This window comes from Candoia aspera, chromosome 1, assembly GCF_035149785.1.
Source record: "Candoia aspera isolate rCanAsp1 chromosome 1, rCanAsp1.hap2, whole genome shotgun sequence".
NCBI classification, from domain to species: Eukaryota; Metazoa; Chordata; class Lepidosauria; order Squamata; family Boidae; genus Candoia; species Candoia aspera.
Window position 1 is genome coordinate 334,779,320 of NC_086153.1, and position 14,484 is coordinate 334,793,803.

The following is a 14,484-nucleotide window of genomic DNA, read 5'->3' on the forward strand; positions in this document are numbered from 1 at the left end:
CTCAGTATTGTCTTTTCATTGAATGGCGGCTCTTCAAAGGCACGCTGAGGCCTTTCCCACCACCTGCTGCCTGATGGTTAAACACAAGGCATGAGTTCTTCGGAATATGTTGTGAAAACAACCACCACCACTGCTCGATGGATCAGCGCGACCAAGCCTGCACAACTTATTTTGGCAAGATCAGACTCTTGGAGCCATACAGACAAAACACAGCAGCTCACCAGGTAAACAAGCACACACATGTGCTCCTTGGGCAGCCAGTGGAAGAGGTCTGCAGGGTTGCTGGGCAGGATCTCATCATCGTGAAGAGTTGAGATGGTCTGGATACACTGCTGGAGCTGCTTTAGGCATGGCTTGACACTCTTCACCTGAAGAAAGGAGAAGCTGCCTCAGCAAAGTCAAAAGAAAAACACCACATCCAAATCAGAGGCACCACACTGCCCAGGTCAACCACATGTATCTTGATGGCTGTTGTTCTCGTCTCAGTTTGTCTTTTCCAAAGATCAACATGGACCCTTATAGATCTCTGAAGACTCCCGGAGGGCTTACATTCACCTCGCACAGTTCAATAGGAAACTCTCTCACTAGGAGCTCATCCCAGAGGTCCGTATCAAGAATCAACACAGTATTTTACTAGGTTCATACTAGGCATCAACAGAGTGTTTTAAAGCAGTGTATCATCTCCTTTATCAACTTATATCCCCATACCAGAAAAAGGAAACACTAAAGAATGTTCAAACTATCGAACAGTGGCACTCATTTCACATGCCAGTAAGGTAATGCTCAAGGTCCTGCAAGGTAGACTTCAGCAATTCATGGAGCGAGAATTGCCAGATGTACAAGCTGGGTGTAGAAAAGGCAGAGGAACTAGGGACCAAATTGCCAATATCCGCTGGATAATGGAAAAAGCCAGGGAGTTTCAGAAAAACATCTATTTCTGTTTTATTGACTATTCTAAAGCCTTTGACTGTGTGGACCATGACAAATTGTGGCAAGTTCTTAGTGGTCTGGGGATACCAAGTAATCTTGTGTGCCTCCTGAAGAATCTGTATAACGACCAAGTAGCAACAGTAAGAACAGACCACGGAACAACGGACTGGTTTAAGATCGGGAAAGGAGTATGGCAGGGCTGTATACTCTCACCCTACCTATTCAACTTGTATGCAGAACACATCATGCGACATGCTGGGCTTGAGGAATCCAAGGCTGGAGTTAAAATTGCTGGAAGAAACATTAACAATCTCAGATATGCAGATGATACCACTTTGATGGCTGAAAGCGAAGAGGAACTGAGGAGCCTTATGATGAAGGTGAAAGAAGGAAGTGCAAAAGCTGGCTTGCAGCTAAACCTGAAAAAAACCAAGACTATAGCAACCAGCTTGATTGATAACTGGCAAATAGAGGGAGAAAATGTAGAAGCAGTGAAAGACTTTGTATTTCTAGGTGCAAAGATTACTGCCGATGCTGACTGCAGTCAGGAAATCAGAAGACGCTTCATCCTTGGGAGAAGAGCAATGACAAATCTCGATAAAATAGTTAAGAGCAGAGACATCACACTGACAACAAAGGTCCGCATAGTTAAAGCAATGGTGTTCCCTGTAGTAACATATGGCTGCGAGAGCTGGACCATAAGGAAGGCTGAGAGAAGGAAGATAGATGCTTTTGAACTGTGGTGTTGGAGGAAAATTCTGAGAGTGCCTTGGACTGCAAGAAGATCAAACCAGTCCATCCTCCAGGAAATTAAGCCAGACTGCTCACTTGAGGGAACGATATTAAAGGCCAAACTGAAATACTTTGGCCACATAATGAGAAGACAGGACACCCTGGAGAAGATGCTGATGCTAGGGAGAGTGGAGGGCAAAAGGAAGAGGGGCCGGCCAAGGGCAAGGTGGACGGATGATATTCTAGAGGTGATGGACTCGTTCCTGGGGGAGCTGGGGGTGTTGACGACCAACAGGAAGCTCTGGCGTGGGCTGGTCCATGAAGTCACGAAGAGTCGGAAGCGACTAAACGAATAAACAACAACAAAATCATCTCCTTTACTTTTTAAGGGGAGAGCCGGTTTTTCTACACAATCCAATCTCCAACTTTATCTCCCTAATTCAGATGTGTTCAGATTCTGTAATAAAAGTGGAGTCATCTCAGAGTTTACATACTTATATACTCGCTACACTATTCCCTTTTAAGGAAAGCAACTTTATGCAAAGCACAGAAGCAAAGGAAAGAAACTAAATCTAACTAAATCTAGTTTACACTACCACCCTTCATTACACCTCTCCCTGCCTTTCCTTCCCTGCGACTTGTTCTTTCTTCCATCATGGTCATACACCACTTCATACATTGTTCTTTAAACTTCTCACCTCTCTCCTTTTCAGGATCTCATCAACTCCATTGACCCATTAATTTCTTGATCTTCAATTCGCTCTTCATATATTTGCTCTGTAATTCTATTCTAATTCATTCTCTCTAGATAACTAAATCACCTCGTGTTTCTTCCACACTGGTCATTCACTCTTGCATTCCTTCAACACTTCCTCATTCCTATTCTTATCTTGCCTTATTGTATCCCACATGCTTCAATACCCATCACTTCCATGGATATCCTGACGTACAGATAGTACCTTAATGGTCATGCGTTTAGTGACGGTTCGGACTTACAACGGTGCTGAAAAAACTGACTTACGACTGGTCTTCACATTTACAACCATTGCAGTATCCCTATGGTCATGTGATCACGATTTGGGTGCTTGGCAACCAGTTCGCATTTATGACCGTTGCAGTGTCCCACAATCACGTGATCACCATTTCCAACCTTCCTGGCCAGCTCCTGGCAAGCAGAGTCAATGGGGAACCGTATGATTTGCCTAATGACCACGTGGTTTGCTTAATGGCTGCGGTAGTTTGCTTAATGACCACTGCAAAAAAGGCTGTAAAATTTGGTCAGATTCGCTTAATGACCACCACAAAAAGGGCCATAAAATTGCTTTGGATTCACTTAATGACTGCTTCACTTAGCAACAAAAATTCTGGTCTCTATTGTGGTTGTTAAGCAAGAACTACCTGTAAAGTAGGGGTTTTTTCCCCATCTTCACTTATAAAGGAGAAAATAAGCTGTAAGAAATGGGCATTCCACCTTTTCATTTTCTGTTTTGATTTTGTATGTAACAACTCATTTTAATCTGCAAGGGTTTTATTCTAGAAAACTAAAGGAGTGAAGATAATATGATGAGTATCTGCTTAGAAAAGGTTATGTTTGTTTTACATGGTAAGCAAGTCTATTTATATAACCACAAGGCAAAGGAATGAATATAAATCTAAAAGCATGAGATTGATTTGGTGGTTTATGGTGAAAAAGTCAGTGAATTAGGAAGGATTCAAAGATGATGAGAAGTTCTGAATATGGGGCAAACCATATAGACAAACCATTTTTTGGTACCTCCAAGATCTTGGATAAAATGGACATGGATGAAAAGGAAAGAAATAGAGGAAGAAGAATGACTATAGGAAAAGAAAGAAAAAGTTTTGGATGAAAAGATATTAGAAGACAGATTAATCAATAATCAACAGTGGAAAGTGGACAGAAGGAAAGGGGCCGTCTGCAACAATGAAAAGAATTCAGAATGCCTTGGTTGGGGATGAGAATGTACATGTATCTTTGTATGGAGATGAACCTGAGTTGTTGGCAAATGTTAGACTGCATGATCAAGCAAGGAGTATGGATCTGCACATTAATTTGTGAGAGACCAAGGCTGTTATATTTAACAAAGAAAATGGAATAAACAATTGCAAGAGAAAATTAGAGCAAGTAATATAATTTGTATATGTTGGTAGCATATTTCTAAAAAGGAGGAGAAATTCTAAGACAAATTAAGTGTAAATACTGGTAGAAAGCTACTGGGTAAAGTAAAGTCTGTTGGGTGGATTGAATGTTTGCTAAAAGAAGCAAAAATGAATGTAAGAGCATTGTTCTGCCCACATGGTTATTTGGAAGTGAGAGCTGGGTACAGGTAGTCCTCGCTTAACAACCACAATTAGGACTGGAATTTTGGTTGCTAAGCGAAGTGGTCATTAAGCAAATCCAACTGAATTTTATGACCTTTTTCACAGTGGTCGTTAAGTGAACCATGTGGTCATTAAACGAATCACACCGTTCTGCCAGAAGCCAGCCAGTAAGGTCGAAAATGGTGATCATGTGACCACAGGACGCTGTGACAGTGATAAATGTGAACTGGTTGCCATGTGCCCAAATCGCGATAACGTCAGCGCATGGACACTGTGATGGTCCTAAGCGTGAGCATCAGTTGTAAGCTGGTTTTTCCAGTGTGACGACCGATCACAAGTCAGGTTTTTTCAGCACCGTCGTAAGTCCGAACCGTCACTAAACAAATGGTTGTTAAGGAAGACTGTATATATTTTTTAAATTGAAAGTATCAGGTGGGAGAGATGCTAAGCAGACAAGGTAAAAAAACAGACTTTCCTGACAAGTGGTTACTCTACTTCAGAGTTTCTCAACCGTGGCAACTTGAAGCTGTGGGGACTTCAACTCCCAGAGTTCCCCAGCCAGCATTGCTGGCTGGGGAACTCTGGGAGTTGAACTCCCCACAGCTTCAAGTTGCCAAGGTTGAGAAATGTCGCTCTACTTATACAGTGAGCATTAACACTCTATCATAAAAGGTCACTTGAGCTGCTTCAACTGACCTGACCAGCATCCAGGTAATGCGTCACTTGCAGTACCAAGAAGAACACCCGCAGTGACTCCTTCTGGATGGGGTTCCCCTGCCAGTTCTCAACGATCTGCCCACAGAGAGTAAGCAGCGGATGCACCTCCTGCAGTTTCCTCTCCATGAGGAGCAGCTAAGTAGAAGAAAGGGATGAGGAAAGAAATGACTTCAGCCTCAGAATACCAAGCACATGTTTTCCAGGTTCAGTCTTCCTTAGTCTTGGATTTATCTTCTCAAAATAAAGAAGAAGAAGAAGGAAAAAAAAAAAGCTGGCATTAAGCGTGGGAAGGAGAGTTATTTCCAAGTCCCAAGTACTGTGGCTAACTTTGCTTCTCATCATTTCAAGATAATCCCAAAGAACGTATTAAAGAAAAGTACCGTGACATCAAAAATGGACTAAGGCAGCCTAATTAGAACAGGAATAAGTAAAAAATCATTCAGCTACGGCTCAAAGAAGGCTTTTGCTCAGTAGTTCTCCTAGTATGTGCAACACCAAACTTAATATTACAACTTATACCTTCCACGCCAATGGAAACATAATTCTGATTTACACAACCCAATACTAGGTATTATACAAGTTTCAAAGCCCGAAATGACTCTTTCTAACACTGATTCAATCCTTGGGGTCCATCTCTGTTATTCTCAGGATTGTTTAAGATATGGGTAGACAATCTGCCCATTGCTGTGGCTTCCAGGGACCTCTCTGCGTTGCTGAAAGCTGATGGCACAATGTCTTGAAACCAGCAGTGTGACTTCCCAGCATTCTGAAGCAGAATGTATCAGACCTGGAATGTAAGTCTTCAAGTAGCCTAGATAATTTTAAAGATGACCCAGAGAACAAATTTCCAAAAATCCAGGAAAGATATTTGCAAAATTACCTGCAAGGTGGAGCCCCACACATTTTACCCCATCATTCAACCCACTGCAGTCACCGGTTCTCTGAAGGAATTAAATGAAGCCTCTAGCCATCCCAAAATTGCCCACCCTTTGCTTAACAGATGTAAGCCTAACCCATCTGCACAATATGAAACGCATTTGCCTAAAAATCAACCTGAGCTCCGCTTAGTCCAGCACTGTTGGCAAAAATGGCAGCAACAAGCCGCAGTGTGATTATCACCTTCCCAAATCCTAAATTCATGGAATCTTAGTATTCCAACCCAAAACATAAGTTTACTTTTTCATGGTTGCCTAAGACTCTGTAACATTTTAGAATTTCCCGAGGACTTTCTACATGGGCTTGAATTACTCTGAATATTAAAATACAGGTGGGATAGTCACACATTTGAAATGATGTATGGGTTAACAGAATGCTATTGCTCTTGTTTCATTGGAAGTCTATCAAGACGATCAAAACCTACTTATCATTCACTGCTGTTATATATTAATAAGGTAAACAAACCAAGACCCTGCAGATCTTAAAGCAATATAGAAGTAAAATATTCTCCTTTTATCTAAGCCCCAGAAAACTTACCATGCCTTTGCTTAACAGAAATAGCGCTCTGAAAAAGAAAGCAAAGTTATTAAGATTCTAACACAGTAGAGATCTCCCAGAAATATATTGTATTCTCGTTTTGCCTCTAATTCCCATGTTTAAAACTGCATCAAACCCATCAAAAAACATAAACAAAGAACGTATTTCAGAACCCAACGTCACTTTCTCCCTGTGAATGGAAAAGAACAAGCCACCCACCTTGTATATTCTGATCCTACCACACGTGCATATTCTGCTCCGACTCCCAGAAGGTCACAGGCTGACACCAAATCTTTTTCAAGCGTATGAAGTTGCTAATGAGGAAGACACAGGGGAACACACGTGAGCTTGAAACAGCTCTGAAATGGTCCGGACAGCCAATTATTTTGATTCTGAAACAAGGCATTCCAAGTTGAAAATGTTTCAAGGTTCTGAACACCCCTAAGGCTGTGTTGGTGGCACAAACCCCATTTATGTTCCATTATGCGCCAATACCACAAAGCAACAAGTCACTGATGTAACGGACCTCAAGAATGCCTCACCTACATCTCTCTTGTACACCAGTATCTGTAGGGTGGGTGGGTAAAACAGGCAAGATGGTGGTCACAGCATTGTAACTGAATCTCCTCCTCTTTTGCCTGTGTTGACGTTCCATACAGGTAGTCCTTGCTTAACGACCACAATTGAGACCAGAATTTTGGTTGCTAAGTGAAGCGGTCATTAAGCGCTTGACCCAATTATATGACCTTTTTTGCAATGGTTATTAAGTGAATCACTGCAGTCATTAAGCAAACCACGCAGTCAATAAGTGAATCACACAGTTCCCCATTGATTTTGCTTGCCAGAAGCTGGCCAGCAAGATTGAAAATGATAATCATGCGACCATGGGATGCTGCAGCAGTCATAAACGTGAACTGGTTGCCAAGTGCCCAAATCATGATCACGTGACCGTGGGGACGCTGCGACAGTCGTTAAGTATGAGCACCAGTTGTAAGTCAGTTTTTTCAGTACCACTGTAAGTCTGAACCGTCACTAAATGAATGGTCATTAAGTGAGGGCTACCTGTACATACAAGGAGTGGGGCTTTGGTTGCAACACCGCAACCAAGACCTGACCCACTATGAGGGTGCCACTACTTCTTCAATTGAGCTTATAAACCACCACTCCCCTGCTCACTCATAAAACTTCCTCCCAAAGGACAAGAAGCGCCCCAGTTACAGAACTCTTTCCTAAGACCAGTTCAGAAGGTCTCCATGCTGTCTTCGTTCAGAAGTTAAAAGAAGACAGGGCTGTTGATCTGGGTATTTGTGGAATAACTACTTCAGGAGCAGACTCTGTTTTAGATTCTCTGTTATGCTGCTGTTCCTCCATTCTATCCACACCCCTGCCACTGAATTTTGTTTCACTTTTTGTATTTATTATTTTCAAACAGTGCTGGATTTCTTGCACCTTTCTTGAAGACTGTCTTTATCTCTCTCTTATAAACAACTCTGGGCTGTCCCGGAAGGAGGAACGCTACAGAAATAAAAGAAATAGCCATACTACTAATTTACAGAGCTTAATTGCTTTCTCTTCTGCTGTTCAAAGGCCAGCTTCTCGGGGTTGTGCCATCTCTTCCACAAGGATACTGTGTCTCAGTAAAAGCTTGAGCCCTTGCGCAAGAACCTCTTTTATGTGCTTCCTTCTCTTATGTAACTACTGTAGAATTTCTCTGAACCCTATGATGTTTTTCACACAGGTAGTCCTTGTTTAAAAACCATTTGTTCAGCAACCATTCAAAGTTACGATGGCACTGAACAAATGGTAGTTATGTCCGGTCCTCAAAGTTATGGCCATTGCAGTCACATGATCAAAACTGGGGTGCTCGGCAGCCTGCCTGCATTTATGACCACAGCACATGCTTCCAAGGGCCAGCAGTTGCCTCAGTTGGGCACGGCTCATCAGTGATGGGAGGAAGAAGACGGTGATGGTCATCTGAGGGCAGCAGGGAGCAGCAGGAGTAGGTGGTGGTGGCAGAGTGCAGGGCAGCCAAAAAGGCAGATATGGGGGGAGACAGGCAGGCGGGGGGAGCTGAAGCAGACGCAAGTACGGCAGGGCAGGAGAAGTGCGAGGTCCTCGCCTAACAATCGCAACCAGGACTACCAGAACTGCCACCGCTAAGTGATGCGGTCACATGATGTTTCGCTTAATGATGAAAATTCTGGTCCCAATTAGGGTTGTTAAGCAAGGACTACCTGTATAACCTAACCCATTTGAGAATAGTGAAAACGAGCTTACCGCAAGCTGAAAAAGAAGACGACAGTGCCAGTAGGGAGTCTGCTGTGAAATCTGGATAGCTTTACGCAGCAGTGGCTTCGCTGTGTCCACAGAATTCTGAAAGTATGGACAGTAAAAATCAAATTATGCACACAAAGATGGAGGAGGATTAAAGGGCTACTAGAAAAATACAAAATCTATTGGAAAAAGTCACCCCTAGCAAAGCAAACTGGATATCATTCTATTAATTCAAGGAAAGGGTGCACAACTTTGCAGAAATGACACATCACTTTTTCCAAAACACATTTTAGCAAATATGTATGTGTAAAACCTGTATGAAGAGGTCTAAAGATCAAGAGCAAAGGACTTATTTGTCAGCAAAGGGGTCCAATCCCTTGTACAGGTAGTCCTCGTTTAATGACCACAACTGAGACCGGAATTTTGGTTGCTGTAAGAGAGCTAAATAAAAAATTTCAAAGGGCAGCTCGAAAAGATAAGGAAAAATATTATGATGAAATATGTAAAGACCTAGAGTTAGAAAATCAAAGAGGAAGAACACAATCAGCATTTCTCAAGCTGAAAGAGCTGAAGAGAAAATTCAAGCCCTGAGTTGCTATCCTTAAAGATTCTATGGGCAATACATGAAATGACACAGGTAATATTAAGAGAAGGTGGAAAGAATACACAGAATCACTGTATAAAAAAGAGCTAGTCGATGTTCAGTTATTTCAGGAGGTAGAATATGATCAAGAACTGAAGGAAGAAGTTCAAGCTGCACTGAAGGCATTGGCGAAAAACAAGGCTCCAGGAATTGGTGGATTACCAATGGAGATATTTCAACGATCAAGTGCAGCAGTGGAAGCACTTACTCTTCTATGTCAAGAAGTTTGGAAGACAACGACCTGGCCAGCTGACCGGAAGAGATCTGTATTCATAACCATTCCAAAGAAAGGAGATCAGACAGAACGTGGAAATCACCCAACCATTTCATTAATTTCACATGCTAGCAAAATTTTGCTGAAAATAATTCGACAACGTTTGCAGGCTTGCATCAATAGAGAACTATCGTAAGTCCAGGCTGGATTTAGAAGAGAACGCAGTACGAGAGAGATCATTGCTGATGTCAGATGGATCTTGGCTGAATGTAAAGAATACCAGAAAGATGTTTACCTCTGTTTCATCGATTGCACAAAGGCGTTTGACTGTGTGGGCCATAACAAGTTATGGCTAACATGAAGGAAGGGAATTCCAGAGCACTTAATTGTACTCATGTGGAACCTGTGCACGGATCAAGCGGCAGTCGTTAGAACAGAAAACAGCGATACTGAGCGATTCAAAATTGGAAAAGGTGCGCGGCAAGGTTGTATACTTTCACCCTATTTATTCAATGTGTACGCTGAACAAATAATTCGAGAAGCAGGAATGTACAAAGAGGAACGGGGTATCAGAATTGGTGGAAGACTCATTAACAACCTGCAATATGCAGATGATACAACTTTGCTTGCTGGAAGTGAAGAAGACTTGAAGTACTTGCTGATGAAGATCAAAGACTGTAGTCAGCAATACAGACTACACCTGAATGTGAAGAAGACGAAGACACTCACAAATGGACCAATAAACAATGTCACAATAAATAGAGAAGAAACTGAAGTCGTCAACAGTTTCATTCTACTCAGATCAACAATCAATGCCAAGGGAAGTAGTAATCAAGAAATCAAACGACTTATCGCACTGGGAAAATCAAAGACCTATCTAAAGTTTTCAGAAGTAAAGAGGTCAGTTTAAAAACAAAGGTGCATCTGACTCACGCCATGGTCTTCTTAATTGCCACGTATGCCTGTGAAAGTTGGACATTAAAAAAGGAAGATGGAAGAAGAATTGATGCATTTGAATTGCGGTGTTGGCAAAGATTATTGAAAATACCATGGACTGCCAGAAGAACAAACAAATCAGTTTTAGAAGAAATGGAACCAGAATGTTCCCTAGAGGCGAAGATAACTAAGCTTAGACTCTCATACTTTGGGCACATCGTCAGGAAAGACCGATCGCTTGAAAAGGACATCGTGTTTGGTAAAGTCGAGGGCCAGCGGAAAAGAGGAAGGCCTTCGATGCGATGGATTGATACAATTACCCCAACAACGGATGCAAACATTGGAATAGTCAGATGGCGCAAGACCAAACAGCATTTCGTTCTGTTATACATAGAGTCGCCATGAGTCGTAAATGACTCGATGGCAACTAACAACAGCAAGAAGTGAAATGGTCATTACGTGAATGCAACTGAATCTTAAGACCTTTTTGGCAGTGGTCATTAAATAAATCATCATGGCCATTAAGTGAACCATGTGGTCATTAAGTGAATCTCATGGTTCCCCATTTATTTTGCTTGCCAGAAGCCAGCCAGCAAGGTCGAAAAAGGCAATCATGTGACCATAGGATGCTGTGACGGTCATAAATGTGAACTGGTTGCCATGCGCCCAAATCACAATAATGTGAGCGCATGGATGCTGTGACAGTTGTAAGTGTGAGCACCAGTTGTAAATCGGTTTTTCCAGCAACATCATAAGTCTGAACTGTCACTAAATGAATGGTCATTAAGTGAGGACTACCTGTATCTACAGTTAAATGCGTTCCAGATAGGAGCACCGGGCAGACTGTCTCACCTTTCTAGAGAAGTACAGTCAGTCAGAATAGATGATGACTGGAGACTCTAAGGGAGTTTTTCTGCATTCACCCAGCCTTACATCTGCCTCTGAACAGCTAACACCTAGGCACCCCCAAAGAGGGGCACCAAGATGCTAACTGTACTTGATTGCATCACCATAAATATCAAGGTAATACAATATAATCACAGCTCAATTCATTTTAAAGGAAGGGCTACTGACATACAAAGAAGTCAGTAAACAAAGATAGATAAAATGTTTTAGCTCCTTCTATTTTGTACGGAAAAAAGTATTTCATATCCGTTGAGTATCAATCCCATTAAATATTAGCGTTTAAAGAACTGCATAGGAAAGGTGTTCTCATCTTCCTACCTCTTGACAATACAGCTCAGACAGAAGGCTGGCAGCTTCAAATTTGACATCCTCAAACTGTGGAATCTGGTAGCATCCAAGTTAAGTTAATATAGTAACACTTACCGTTAAAAATTAAATAGAAATTTTTAGTTGGAAAGGATCCAACGCTGTGCTTAATGTAGGATGTGCCAAGTACTGAAAGTACACTATCCATAACATCTTTCCAGGCTTTGCTTGAATAACTTCAGCAGTGTTAAGCCCCCCCAAAATGTTTAAATAATATCTAATACAGTATCTAAAGCAAACAAAAGATTCATTAATTAAATGTGGATGAACAATAGAATGATATAGAACCAGCAAACCTTATTAATGTTTACTTAAAACATACCACGTTGTACACCTTCAAAACAACCTACAGAAGTTTAAAAATTGATAATTCCGGTTTTCATGAGATCAGAAAAAAAGGATACTTGTTGTGATATCAGCCACTGTAAAAAGAAGAGAAAAAAATTAGCAATTCCTGAAATCCCCTATGGAATTTATAATAATCTATAAAGGGAATAGTTAATAGTGCATTTCTAAAACACAGGAAATGAACAAATGATTTTTATTATGGCTTATGGCCAGTCAAGACACAGTGAAGTGTCAGTGCTGAGCTGTCCTTTCCCTTCCTGCCAAACTAAACTCTTGCCGCAGTTTCAAAACTTAGAAAGGACCAGTTCTTGTTTATCCAGACTTTGCTATGCCATCACAATCTTGCTGAAATGCCTATTCTTTCATCCCTTGAAATAGTCACGTTCCATTTTTCCTATACCCCTGAAGTTCACTCTTAAAATGTTGTATCTGTTTAAGGGGCAATTACTCAGCAGAAGCCCCCACGTTCAAACTCTGGAAACTCCAAGCTGGGTGGAGAGACTTTAATCGGAAAGGTCATTGCCAATCAGTGTAAACTATGAATGGGGAATTAGTGGGGTTGTGTAGGATGTCACTCCCCACCCCCAATATACACACATTCCACTGGATTTTCTCCTCATTTTACTGGATTTTCTCCTCATTTTCTCTCTTCCACAGCTGAGAGACTGGAAGGAGGGAGTGCTCCTACAAACTACTCTTGGAGAAGCTATTAGCTTTCTCTGTGCAACCCACCGTATTTCTGTGACTGTGGACATGGATTCTGCCCACTGCTGGCACATGCCACCTTGGATGATTATCCACAAGAAAACGCAGCCCCGAGGCTGAAATAGGACCCCTTTCCATTGCTACCATATAACGCAAGACGGGTGTCTACCTGATTTCAATATCAACAAAGTTCCTGCGTTCCTACTTAATTTTCCTTTTTTGCATTTTTCTAGAGATCTTTTCCTCTCTGTTCATCTCCACTCTTTTTATGTTATTTCAAATATCAGAATGTAAGAGCTGTGCATTTCCTCCACCAGACTTTTTGAAGAAGTTCCTGTCAAATGGATACAATGCCCTTTGTTAATATCTAGAAATAATTTTTTAGCTATAACCTGTTTGCTTACTGCACAACTGCCTTAGAATCTATCCAGTTCTGCAAGTAAACATGTAATGAAAAAAAAAGTGGTATAGCACAAACTCATTTGTTTATAACAATTTAACAGCATGCTGGACGATAGAGAGATATTGTATTATCTTCATTGCATTTCTCCACAGGAGAAAAAGCAAAAGCAGCAAACAACACTGAGCCAGATCCATTTTGAACCGCCTTGCCCAACCTGATGTCTTCCAGATGTGCCGGTCTACAATCACCACCACTCCCAATTAAAATAATATACCACTTGTGTTACTTGAATTCTCAAAGCCGTTTAATAATAGCTCAAGTGCAGTACAAGCAAAAGTTTAAAAACAGTACAGCAGTAACATACTTGTCATTCTATGGAAAAGTGGGAGAAATGAGTGCTAAATACACAACTTGCGCTAAAGAACAAAAAGCTGGATAAAAATCTAATGAGCAAGGAAATAGGTTTAAAAGTCGGGGAGGGAGATGAGAAGAAAAACAGTATCAAAACAAGAACTGTGCCAGTACCTTCGCCTAGAAGGTGGAAGGCCCAGGTGAGAAGGATAATATTCAAAAGGCAGTTAAAAGGGGAAAGTACTGCAGACAGCGAGGCCACCACCGAGAAGGTCCAGCACATCTGGACGGCAGCAGTTTCGGCTCAGAGAATGGCGGGCACGAGTCTGTCTACCTGGGTGTACAAACGCTTCCCTCTCTGGGGCCACACGCATGCACACGTGCACGCCAGCGTGCCAGTCCCCCGTCCCTCCCTCCCTCCCTCCGGCGCAGGTAGTCCCGGGGATGCCGGCCACCCCGCTTCCCCGCCGGGTCCCTGGGACGCACCGCTTTCTCGAGGTGCCCGCGGGCCTGCTCTCCGTTGCGCGTGTGGTGGTAGAGGACGGAGCCGAGCTGGAGGTGGGTGCGGGCTTCGACCCGAGCGGGGGGCTTGCGGGGCAGCACGGCCTGGAGGCAGTGGACGCAGAGCCGCACCTTGGGCGGGCTAGACGTGCGGAAGTGCTCGGCCAAGCCCAGCAGCGCCACGTACCACGACTCGGACGCCCCCGACGACACCGAAGCGCCGCCGGCCCCGGACGCGGAGGACGTCGACGACGAGGAACCAGCGGAGCCGCCGCCGCCCCCTCCTGCCGCGGCCTCTGCCCCGCCGGTGCCCACCGCCTGCTGCGCCGCCCCCGAGGCGGGCCCGGTGCTTCCTCCCACCGGGGGCTGCGGGACCGCCGCGGACGACGCGGCTGAAGCCGCCGCCGCCCCTCCCGCCGCTGCGGACGACGACGAGGGGGCGGAGGAGGACGCGGGAGCCGTCGTCGTGGTCGCCGCGGTGGAGGAGGACGACGCCTGTGCTCCGCCCGCGCTGCCCGCCGTTGCCGTCGAGCCACCCGACGCCCCGACGGCGGCCATCTTGGCTTGGCCTCCGAAAGGACCGGGAGGCAACGGGGGGTCGCTGCGCGGCGGAATTGAGGGACTCACGGCGCAGGCGCAGGTGCC

The 14,484-nt window shown here is 43.5% G+C and overlaps 1 protein-coding gene across 1 annotated transcript in view; it reads right to left on the bottom strand.

Annotated features, from left to right (window-relative positions):
* MAU2 (MAU2 sister chromatid cohesion factor) overlaps positions 1–14,435 on the bottom strand; it is a 31,670-nt gene extending 17,235 nt beyond the window's left edge. The window contains exons 1-8 of the mRNA XM_063290803.1: positions 13,825–14,435; positions 11,936–11,953; positions 11,484–11,549; positions 8,470–8,565; positions 6,412–6,506; positions 6,193–6,220; positions 4,699–4,854; positions 222–368 (exon numbers count right to left, since the gene is read on the bottom strand). Of these exons, the coding sequence (XP_063146873.1) occupies positions 222–368; positions 4,699–4,854; positions 6,193–6,220; positions 6,412–6,506; positions 8,470–8,565; positions 11,484–11,549; positions 11,936–11,953; positions 13,825–14,397 (1,179 nt within the window). The 5' untranslated portion in view covers positions 14,398–14,435. The remainder of the gene's footprint in view (positions 1–221; positions 369–4,698; positions 4,855–6,192; positions 6,221–6,411; positions 6,507–8,469; positions 8,566–11,483; positions 11,550–11,935; positions 11,954–13,824) is intronic.
* Between the last annotated feature and the right edge of the window lie 49 nt (positions 14,436–14,484).